The 12,690-nt window shown below is 37.2% G+C and overlaps 1 protein-coding gene across 1 annotated transcript in view; it reads left to right on the top strand.

The window, feature by feature from the left end:
• LOC107592560 (kinesin-like protein KIF21B) overlaps window positions 1-12,690 on the top strand; it is a 107,838-nt gene that overhangs the window by 27,953 nt on the left and 67,195 nt on the right. The window contains exon 2 of the mRNA XM_016282090.1: window positions 8,437-8,659. Coding sequence (XP_016137576.1) covers window positions 8,437-8,659 — 223 coding nt within the window. The remainder of the gene's footprint in view (window positions 1-8,436; window positions 8,660-12,690) is intronic.

Here is a 12,690-nt window from a genome sequence, read left to right as displayed (position 1 = left end):
TATATGAGCAATATGACAAGTAGCAGTGTGATATGGCTGTTTATCCGCACGGCTGTGATTCGGCCCGTAGGTAATCACAGCATGCCGATATACAGCCATAGCTCACGGCTACTTGTCATATTGTGTTTATACAACAGTTCGACGGCACAAGTGTGTAAATACATAAGAAACAACAATGGAGTGTCTTTAAAAACCCTCTTTTGTGCAGAAGGTTTCAAAGATTCCCCTGGATTCAAATCTCAGTTTGACAGTTTAACAGCTGAGCTCAAGCCTCCATTACTAATTTGAAAACGTCACTTTAGAAATAGTAACGAAGGAACGTTGATTTGCTTCATTGAAAGCTTATGGTATTACTGTATTAAAAGCTCACTGTATTACGAGAGCGAGATGGACTGAGCGAGTGTGACTGATACAGCATTCAGCTCAACCTCATATTCATCGATATCACTAGAATATTGCACTCCTCTCAGCCAATCAGATTCGAGGACCAGAAAGAACTGGTGTATGTATATATACTGTGTATATATATATGGGTGGATGGATACCAATTTTCCTAAGGAACTGATAAGAGTAAAATGTAGCGAAAGTCATCTAACACTACCTTAAAGTTAATATAAAAACACGAATAATTTAATAACACGGGTTAAATGTAATATTTAGCAAATGTCAAAATTAATAAATATAAATGTCAAAGTCCTGCTCTATATATAATGCATACATTTGCTTGTAGCATATAAAACAATTGATCTTTAGTTTGTAGTTATTGATTGATTTATTTTGGTAGTTTGTCTAAATGTGGAATAGAATTTTAATATTGGTCATTTATCAGTGTCCAGCCATAATGTGTAAATATTCGCTAATTAATATGATTATTGGTATTGGACAGAATTGCAAAGAGTTATACACACTATATAAATATAATGTGTATGGCTTTTTAATGGTGGTAGTTGTTAGTGTTTTGCCCATGGTGGATGTTATTTGAATAAAATAATTATTTAAATTAGTAAGTGGAAAGAAAACTGCAGGGGAAATGAACTTTCTATATATGTCTATGCTTCTGAGGGTTACATGCAAATCATTCCCATCTCCAGGCAAATGGACAGATGGTTTAGAGAGATACTCGCTGATAGGGGTGGGCGGTATGACCAAAATACAGTTTCACGGTATGACTACTTTTATTTCACGGTAATGGTATATTTCACGATATAGTTATTTATATATGTAGTTATTCTGAAAATCGACAATAGGGCTTTATTTAATAAATAAACTCTTAAATAAAATTATATTTTATTTATTATTTTTATTTTGTTTTATTTAAGAGTTTGTTAATTAAATAAATAAATAAATAATATTTAAAATAAATAACATTGATATAAATAATAAATCAAAAAATAATAAATAAAATACTTTAGAAATGAGAAGTGCTTCACCTTGTTTGATTTCCCCCCCCCCCCCCCTTTTATTTGGTAAATTCTTTATTTAGTAAAAACACTGAACTTTTAGATTTAACTGCCCCCAACTGACTGATATTAAATGCAACTTGTAGGTGCAATTAAACTTTAAATAAGGTGTTTCTAAATCATTTTTAAATCTCATGTAATTGTTTTACTTCAATCAGTTTTATTTTATATTGAAATATTCTATTCATAATAAATTACATTTACTTCCTTTTCATTTTGTAGGATATTATTAATACATTATATTGTTTAAATTTGTGCCCAGGTACAGTTTTGCCATGTATATTTATTATACTGCGTTTTTAAGGGGTTTGTTTTGCTCTTTTTGTGATAACTGGCAACCCTTCACTTGGAGCTTTAATCAAGAGAGGGAAGATTTCAGTAGTAACTAGAAGGAAATCCTGGATGTGTCGCTTAGCTTTTCACACCTACAAGCTGAAGATCGTGTGTGTAATGATCTCTCTACCCCATTCCCCTCACACAGGCGCTGAAAGCCTATTATTGGTTTGATTGGTCCACTGATGTTTTTTTCCACTAGACTCCTCAGTGGAGTGGACGCAGTTAATCTTATCAGCCAGACCGCTTCTGTGCGCCACTGGAGTTCAGTCAATGCCACAATCAAAAGACTAAAGCATTTGTTTTTAGGAGACTTGGAACTGCTGAGTGATGAATTTGACGGAGTAAAAGGCGGCCAAAATACAGGGTTTGTACTCATGTCATCACCTTTTGTTAGCGTGTGTTCATCTCTCTGAGCTGTGCTGCTGATGTCCATGGAGTACTAGCCTTGGCACACACATCCATGCCTTTTTGTGGTCTTGAGAGACTGCTTTTAAAGAAGGTCTCCTGTGTGTGTTCAACCGGTGAGTGAGACGAATACAAAACGTCTCTGTTGGAGACAGACACAAAGCCATGCGATCACTCAACTCCTTTAGATTATGGTTTGTTTGGGGAAGAACCTTGCATCAGTTTCATAAACGGGTGCGGGCAATCATGTACTCTGTGTGATCTGGCTGTCAAAGGGTCTGTCATGAGAGGAAATGGAGGTCTGTTTCCTGCACTGCCGCCCCTCCCTTATGACCCACTGATCTGTTTTTCCAGGCGCTGGTTGGAGAGAGTGAAAGATGGGAGGAAGGTGATGATGTCAAAACAATTGTGCTTCACTTCTGTTTTACTCACTTCATAATTCATAAACGTAAGGCCTTTAAGTGCCGCATAAACTTGAAAGACATGGTTGTAACAGAGTTTATTGCCAGTCGAATGGCTGTTGGCTTGGAGTAGCGCGGGCCCTTTGGACCGGGGCCCAGATGACATTCTCCATCCATAAACTCCGGCTTTAATTGGCGATACACAACTGCCCTTTTGTGTGGGTGACTTCGAGTTACAGCAGGAGATATCGAACGAATATTTCCATAAAATTGATAGTAGTCAAGTCAAGATTAAGTGCGGTTTGTTGTCAAAGAGACCTCGCCAGAGTGATCTTTGTCTGGAGCGGGACAGTGCTGGCAGAAGACGAGAGAAGTTCTTGTGTCTGTATGTGCTCATGTGGCACTCGGTCCTCTCTCTGAATTGTCATGTGATTGGACGGCCATCCTTGCATTTTTCTGTCTTTCAGGCCCTGTTTTCATCTCGCATGTGGCTGGTTGATCGTACCCTTGCCCTCTTCAATTTCCTGAAAACAAAGCCCAGGAATGTTGGGTGGGCATCCAAATATGCACAGATATATGTTTATCTTGGCCTTGCACTGAAGTGCATCTACCATAAAGTGATATATGGAAGCTTTCACCCAAAAATGAAAACACCGTCATCATTCCAAACCTGTACGACTTTATTTTTCTGTACACAAAAGATGTTTTGTAGAATGCCTTGACACTTTCTATCATTACAGTGTACGTCAGTGGTCACTAAAACAGTTTGGTTACCAATATATTCTTCAAAATCTCATCTTTTGTACAGCATGTTTGTAAAAATAAACAAATAAATGGTCTTTACCTTAATACACAACAATGGAATTCTATGGGCTGACCTTTTTCAGAGCATTTTAATGCAGAAATATGAAAGGGAAATTGTGTTCCGAAGACGAACGAAGGTCTTACGGGTTTCGAACAACACAAGGGTGAGTAATTAATGACAGAATTTTCATTTTTGCACTCATTAATAATTATTTATTTATTTATATTTTAAGTGTTATTTTAGCTGTAAAGTTTCTAAATCATCCTTTTCATGGTAGGACTGTTGCTCTAGGTGAAATAATTTCTGAACGTTACCTAATTTCATAATTTTTTACCAATGCCAATTCTTTACTATTCAAAAGTTTGAAGTCAGTAAGATATATTCAAATTTAAAATGTTACTCTAAGTAATACAATATTGCCAAAGCTAGGTACATAAGCAGAAAACAGAACAGTAAATTAATGCTTTATACTTTTCTTTAGCAAGGACACGTTTAATTCATAAAAATGGGCAGTAAAGACACAAAAATGTTACAAAATATTGTTATAAAACCCAAAATCACCTAATCAGCTTAGAATAGTCATGTGTTACTGAAGACTGGAATAATGGCTACTGTAAAATTTAGGAATAAATAAATATATATAGATATATATATAAAAACAAAACACTTTGAAATATTTCACAATATTTGACACTTTGAAATATTTCACAATATTACAGTTTTTTTTCTGTATTTTTGATCAAATAAATGCCACCTTGGTGAAAGCTTCTTTCAAAAACATTTTAAAAAATCTTACCGACCCCAAACATTTGAGCAGTAGTGTATGTAATATGTAAACGCATAAGTAAATATGTAATTTATATGCAGGTTTTCTTAAAGTAACCCTAAATTTGTTACATTTTACATCCCTTCCTGATGTACTATACTGTTTGAAAGTTAATGGTTTTCTGGCTTTGCATAGTTATGGCAGGAGTTGAACTTTGCATAGACATGACTTGAAGGCAATGTTACAACAATAGACTCATGTTAATTCAAATACAGTTTCATGTCTTATGGCTAATGGCTATACTTTTGAAATTGTGAGTTAAAAAAATAAAAATAAAATTCCAGTGTCTTGCCCCATCGGAATTTCCCATTTTAAAATCCATTAATATACCTGCTATAGATGGACGGTATATGCCTCTGATGCTGCTGTCTAGTAGTAACTAAAATAAAGTATATTAGCTTTAAAATGCCACATTCTGTGAGAAAGATAATTTCAACATAAGTTATGTTCAAGGGGGAAAATGACTCTTTGTGGGTATGGTGGCTTCACACTGATCTTTGACGGCTCTAACTGAAGGATGTGGCGAGAACTTCCCTCTGCAGACCAGGAAGTGCAGTCAGAGCAGACTGATGACACACTTCCTTTTGTTTTTTTGCAAACAAACAAACACACACAGAGGCAGCAGGCGGACAGATGCGTCATGTGTGTGAGGAACGTTTCTGTCATGTGTGGGTGTCATGACTGTCAGACACAAATGATGCATCACTGCACATATTAAAATGGGAAGCCCAACATCTGATTTCTTGTTTATGGATCTAATTCAGAGCCACACAGACACTTTCTGAATTGTGCCTTTGGGAAACACAACAGCATGTGAGATAGAGGTTGCTTAAGTATTTGAGGATATTCTTTTTCGTGGGATTTTGTCTCTGACTCATCTAAAGATGTTTTTGTTTTTTGCATTAATCCTTTTGCGTAATTAAAAATTGATAGTGACACTGAGAGCACTAGCAGTCCTTATTTAGAGCAACCAACCCTATTAAAACTCCAGGCCCTGTGGGAATGAAATGTCTTTGTTCTGTGGAACATCAACATAATTATTTAGCAAAGTGTTAATCATTTCCATGAGATGTTTAGCATTTTATCTCACAGGAAATTACAAATTGCACGGCTCTTTAAGATAAACAGATCAAGGCAATAAGGACGTGCCTTCGACACACTGATCTAAAAAACGGTTTTGAGGACTCTGTTGGAGGATTTGAGTGGCGTAAGCTGGTCTGGGATCAGTGTTCAGTGGCAGGTAAGGATGCGGTGCGGGGCGATCGGATGTGTAATCCTCCAGCGTGGGGTTATTTTTAGTGTGTGATCCTCTCGGGGGAGCGCCTCATGTGTTGTGTTTGTCCTCCTGATCAATGCGTTATAGATTACGGTTCCCCTGACTGTGGAACGGGATAAACGAAAGAGGCTAAAGCCCAGCTGAGGCCAGAGAGAGAGAGAGGAGGATGGGTTGATTTGGATAGATGCGCGTGTGAACAGAAGGGATCGAGCCTGCGTTCTGTGCATGTGTGCTCTCTGGTTAATTGATTATTCATGGTTCTCTCTCATTTCCTGCCACATTCGGCTGGTTTGTGCATCCCTCACAGCTGAAGATGCTAATGATCAATGTAACACAGAATTAGGGTTCAAATGTGACTAACATGTGCTGGGTCGTGTCTGCTACTGACACTGTTTGTGGTGTTTTATGTTTTGCTGATCTCGTAACACAAGGACCTTCTTTGCAGTGTGTGGTGTGTTTATATATGTATATGTATGTATGTATATATGTTTTTTTTTATGAAATATGCTTTCTAAAGGTGTAACAATGAATAAAACTGTTATAACTGTGGTTATAATTAGTGATCGACCGATATTGATATTTTATAACCGATACTGATACCAATTATTTGCATGTTATGTACTGTTATAAAGTAAATAAATGACTGAGTGAAGTAAGTCCATGCTTCACTTTGGTTTTTCCTCCTTTCAGTCATCTTAAAAAAAAAAAAAAGTGTTGAAAATTACCAGTCTTTCATGTTAAATTTAATCTTCATATTACAACAATAAAAAACGTTTTATTTAAAGCATCAGCAGCAACATAATATTAACAATGAGCAAAATAAACGTAGAAGGTGTAATGTTTTCAAATGGAGAAAATAAAATATATAAAGTTAAGGAGTCATATCAACTTCATTTTTAGGTTTATAAGCTGTTTAATAGGCTAAAGAGTGAACAATAATTCACTGGATAATGTTTATTCACTGAATAATATTCTCTGGAATATTGAAATATAACATATTATTTATTTGCACATCTTTTTAAGCCATTCGGTACTCGCGCGCACCAGAGGCGGTGCGCAGTCACATCCAGAGTGCGCTCGTGCATATGAGTATTGAGTTTGCTACCAAATAAGCTCAGCAGAACCCTGCACGGGCCTCAAACATATGCCCTAGTCCCTTATCCGACAGATTATCAGAATTACTGGCCGAGTCCGACTGGAGCCCATGTCTTTTTTCTCTTTCTCTCTTCCCCAATTACACAGCTGCTGTTGTAGCCATTAAAATAGTTCAGTTTCGTTTTTAATGGCAAAAGTGGTTATATATATTTCCGTTTCTTTATTACGTTAATTTAGACATATGTTTGGAAAATGTTTTTGTTTGTTAAATTCAAGTTTTTTTTGTTTTTTTTTTAAGCGGCCAGTGGCAGACAGTGAGTTAATCATAGCCTATGTTTGATCAATTTAGCCTTCTCAAATCATCACCACTTGACTAAAATAAAATCTATAGGCCTATATAAAATGCTTAAAAAAACAATGTTAGTTTAAATGGTTAACCTAGATAAATGTGTGCTATTAGGAGCGTATCCAATCGTTTGTGCAGAGAAGCTAAAGCGCACTTTGGAGTCGCCAGCACGATCACTTGCGTTTTTTTCTTATAACAGTGGAAACAACCAGTCATTTTTGCTCATAAAGTTAAGAGTAATACATCATTCGGGACTGTTAAGGGTCTACTTTTATTTGTGTGCACTCACAATATCAGCATACGTTGTGCTTTTTTAGAAAACAAACAGGATACGCTTTCTGCTGTCTCGGTCTTGAGCGGGAGCGCTTCACAAAAATGAACCGAAACCTTGCGATATCACCATAATAATTGATGGATATCTAAAATATAAACATAAGGAGGAAGCAAGCCTGATGCCTGACCCGTGTCTGAGCTATGACGTGAAAATTGTCCCGAAGCCATATATAAGTTGGGGCCGTTGGGCTCGGGCTGAAATGCAGGGCTCTAAAGCGCAGCTTGTTGCATTTAAGCAGCAAAAATACACACAAAATGACACCAAAATGGCCATCCTGGCCACACAGTTAAATAAATGATAATATTCAGTGATGTGAAATGTGGAGTAAGGTCTGGCGCAGTTGCAGCTTGTACTTATTACTAAAACAAGAACGCAAACAAGTAGCATTAATAGTCATTCATTTTAGTTAACATATGCTATGATAATTTGAACAGATTTTTATTCTTATTGAAAAATAATGGAACATTTAGGTCATGAATATTGTCTCAAAAGCCATGGAAAAGTCATGGAAATTTATTGGTAAAAATGTGTACGAACCCTGTATGATTTGAGTGGCGTCTGTCCATCGCCACTCACCAGTGCTTGTTATTGGTTTTTAAGCATGTTGCTATGTGGTTGCTAGAAGTGTCTGTAGTAGAGATGAATGTGTATCAGCCCAACACAAATGCCCCAAGCAAAAGCTAATTAACTTGATTCAATTAATTGTTTAATGAATTAGTGGGTTTTTTAGCCTGGAGATTTAATTAACCTTGATGTTAACTTGACAAGTGTTCACTTGTCTGTTAATGTAAGTGCTTTAACCTGTTCTTTCACCCTGCTAGAAAGTTAGATGTTCTTACTGTATAATAATGTGGTGAACACCAGGTCTATGTCCTCATTTCCTCATTACATGGTGAATTCATGTCATTTCAGAATCACTGAAATAGTTTTATGAGTCAATGAGAATTGTCAATGAGACGTAAAGATAAGCCATCCTGTCAACTTTTGACTTTTTGAAGATTGAACCATTAATATTGAACCACGAAATAGTCAAATCTGGTAATTCCCACATGACTTGAATGCAGCATGTCCTTGAACCTTTGCCTTTGTTAATATGTGTTGTCAATAATTTTTTTGGTTTCGTTTAGAATTGTGTTCTGTTCTTTTCATCAGGATCCGTCCGCAGATGGCAAAGGAAAAGATTGAGGGATGTCACATCTGCACCTGTGTTACCCCCGGAGAGACCCAGGTGCTCATGGGTAAAGACAAGGCCTTTACGTATGACTTTGTGTTTGACTTGGATGCTCAACAACATCAGATCTACAGCGCCTGTGTTCACAAGCTAGTTGAAGGCTGCTTCGAGGGATACAACGCAACTGTCTTCGCTTATGGACAAGTAAGATCGATCACACTTGGACACTGATAAAATGATGTTTACCCAGATTGTGATCCAGAAATGTCAGATGAGTTGTTTGTGATGTCAATGTAAGGATGGTTTTCCTACGGTGGTTCAGGCTGTAGGATTGCCGAATGACTAAAGAAACGTTATCAGCACGATGGTATAAAACTGTACATTTCTAGTCTATTACCACCCACTGCCACTTATACCAACGACGGAAATAAGCGCAGTTAGAATAGCTACATATGTGGGAGAGCGTTGCTATTGTGTGACTATTGTATTGCAATAGGTAACACTTTAAGATGAACCTTGAATCAAGACTAGTTAGCACATAATTAATAATTGAAATGGTTTAATAACAATATTTTGTTATGGTTACACTTGAATTGGTTACAAAATAGATGAAGGATGGTAAAGCATAGTTAATTGTACCCAACATGTAAAATATTACCTGAGAGAAAGAGATAGAGAGAGGAAGAAAAAGAGGGAGAGAGGGCAGAGACCCAAGAAGAGAGACAGCCAAGAAAAGAGACAGAGCAACAGTTACAGTCCTCTTTTATCCCTTCCTTGACCATGTGACTAAAAACCAAATGTGAGACATTCAAACTGACCAATCAGCAGATTATAACTTCACCCACTGGGCAAAAGGTGTGACAATTAGCAGACCCCCGGTGTATACACATGTTGGCCTACAGGCATTGATCACTATCAGCACCTCTGTGCCTTCAGGAATTCCAAATGGCCCTTTTGTTACTGAAGATAGGTTTGGGACAGGAAAGCAGAAGTCTTTGATCATTTTTGACCTTACATCAAAAACACTTTTTTTTCGCTTGCACATCCATATGGTCAGCTCATTCATTTCAATGAATCAGTATTAACACTTCACTGTCAGTCGGCCGTGACCAGCTAGTTGAAGGCTGCTTCGAGGGATACAACGCAACTGTCTTCGCTTATGGACAAGTAAGATCGATCACACTTGGACACTGATAAAATGATGTTTACCCAGATTGTGATCCAGAAATGTCAGATGAGTTGTTTGTGATGTCAAAAACACTTTTTTTCGCTTGCACATCCATATGGTCAGCTCATTCATTTCAATGAATCAGTATTAACACTTCACTGTCAGTCGGCCGTGACCCTGTGACCTTTCCCTTTCCCTCACGGTTCCACTTGTCACACACCCTCTTCACGTTTAGAGTGCTTATTGTGTACCGGTCAGGGTTAATCGCTCGAACTGTATCTCTGTGTTAGATGATGTATGAAAGCCAGCTGAAACCGGAATGGACACATGAACACCTGAGAGGAATAGTTCTGCTTATAGGCAACTCTCATGTGAGGTGCAAGCGCTTATAAAAAAGACAATCGCTTAATCTACTGTTTATACAGCAGGATAATATAGTGATAATGCGCTGTTAGGGATGTTCATTTCGGTTATTTTTCCTAACCGACAACCGACGCTCGTTAACCGATTATTAACCGTTAACCGACAAGATTATTTTTAAATTAGAAAGGATAAGTGTCTGTGACCCATTAAAAATACTAACATTTGTTTTACATGCGCAAAAAGCAGCAAACAACAGAACATGAGGATTCACATGGTCTTCATATCACATCACGCACCTGCAGCGCTTCTGCGAGCCGAGAAAAACATCATAAAGCTTGGCTATATATATATATATATATATAACGAATAAATAGGCCTATTCGAGAAATATATTTTTACTTAATAAATTAAGAATATGAAAGAGAACTGTGCAACAAGTAGCCTAGTATGCAGAGTTTTGGTTCATTTTTGTGTTGCGTGAAAGGAAACCAGACGGCAGAAAGCGGCATCCTAATTTTCTTTAGGCTTATTTTACAAAAGCACAAAGATTTGTTTTTATTGTGAATGTACACAAATAAAGGCACACCTTTTACAATTCTCATTGACTAAAAGGAGTAGTTGCTTCCACTGTTAGAAGGAAAAAATTCAAGTGATTGATTGCGTCGGCACCGCATGTTAAGACACAGTTAAGCATTGCTACCTTGACAATGCAGCCTGTTCATTATCATAATAAAATACAGTCAGTCAAACTTATGGAGAAAAAAAACACACTGCTCAGTTTAAATATGTAGTAAAATCTCTGCCGTTAGGTGTTATCACCGCACGGCCGTGATGTTATGCAAAACATTTTGTTTTACGTGGAAATTGGAGCGCGAGTGAAGTAGGCTAGATAATAAATAATAATTTGCGAATACTGAAACATTTGATTTTGTGTGGAATGAGAGACCCAACTTTGGTTTCAGTTTCGTTTTAGCCTAAATTAATTTGTTTTGGCTTGTCGTTTATATTGCTATAGCTTCTTATATTTTTAATTCTTGTTCTTTTCTAAATACTGTTAATTGAAAGGATTTGTTGTGGAGTGAGGGGAACTAAAATAGCCTAGCTATGTCTACAGTGTTTATTATAATGTTTGTAAACGTTTCGCATTCGGCATTAGGCCCATTTCTGAATTAAATAATAAAATGTGATTTATACTAGGGCTGTGTATCACCAGCAAAGTCACGATACGATACGTATCACGATACAGAGGCCACGATACGATACGTATCACGATACAGAGGCCACGATACGATACGTATCACGATACAGAGGCCACGATACGATACGTATCACGATACGTGACTGCACTGAATTTCACCTCAGCAGAATTTAGAAAAACAGCTGTTTATTAAACACTGCTTACTATAGTGCCATTTCTAACTATTGGACCGCACCGCCGTGATGTTATGCAAAACATTTTGTTTTACGTGGAAATTGGAGCGCGAGTGAAGTAGGCTAGATAATAAATAATAATTTGCGAATACGGAAACATTTGATTTTGTGTGGAATGAGAGACCCAACTTTGGTTTCAGTTTCGTTTTAGCCTAAATTAATTTGTTTTGGCTTGTCGTTTATATTGCTATAGCTTCTTATATTTTTAATTCTTGTTCTTTTCTAAATACTGTTAATTGAAAGGATTTGTTGTGGAGTGAGGGGAACTAAAATAGCCTAGCTATGTCTACAGTGTTTATTATAATGTTTGTAAACGTTTCGCATTCGGCATTAGGCCCATTTCTGAATTAAATAATAAAATGTGATTTATACTAGGGCTGTGTATCACCAGAAAAGTCACGATACGATACGTATCACGATACAGAGGCCACGATACGATACATATCACGATACGTGACTGCACTGAATTTCACCTCAGCAGAATTTAGAAAAACAGCTGTTTTTTAAACACTGCTTACTATAGTGCCATTTCTAACTATTGGCAGAGCAGGCAGTTGAGCTCTGCATTATGAAGGGCCTCCATAACTGTACCACAGTACAATATAGGTAATGGCATATGTTTCATGTTTACATTGTGCACTCCCCACCAGGTACAATATTCTGATTGTTTGCATCTTGTTTTTAAGCCCATACATAATAATGTACTTGTTCTAATAAATGTATATTGTAATGTACTCATTATAATATATTTAAAAAATAATTTACATCGCTGGTAGGTTATCATTGCACAAATTAACACACCCTCTACAATAAAAAAAAAAAAGAGAAGAGTTCTAAACTAACGCGCTGTCTTCACTGCATCTAACGTACACACTCTCAAGGCTGATTTAAGGCTGATTTATAATCGAGCGTCTGCAAGTTCTCTTTGAGTGCGCGTGACGTCGTTTCGCGTGGCGGTGTGCACAACATTTTTTGTAACTTTCTGCGCAGCTTCCGAAGATGCACGAGTTCAAAGCGACTCTAGCCGAACATGCACGTTTGTGCCAGCATTTGTGTGAAACAGAAACAGTTTGATGTTAAGTTCAGTCACACACACAGATCACGCTGCGGCCGAATTCAGACATTCAGGAACAAACTTTTTAGCGCTGCTCCGCAGTTTTATCAACTAAATAGCTAATCGCTCAAGAGCTACATTATCTTTCTCAACAAGGAGCTGGTAGCATCATTGTTTCTAAAGGAATTAAAGCCACAGCTTTACTGTTAATAGAGAAAC

Source organism: Sinocyclocheilus grahami, unplaced genomic scaffold, assembly GCF_001515645.1.
Source record: "Sinocyclocheilus grahami isolate Dianchi unplaced genomic scaffold, SAMN03320097.WGS_v1.1 scaffold154.1, whole genome shotgun sequence".
In the NCBI taxonomy this organism is placed as follows: Eukaryota; Metazoa; Chordata; class Actinopteri; order Cypriniformes; family Cyprinidae; genus Sinocyclocheilus; species Sinocyclocheilus grahami.
Note: the sequence above shows the minus strand (reverse complement) of the source record. Positions and strands in the feature narration are given on the sequence as shown.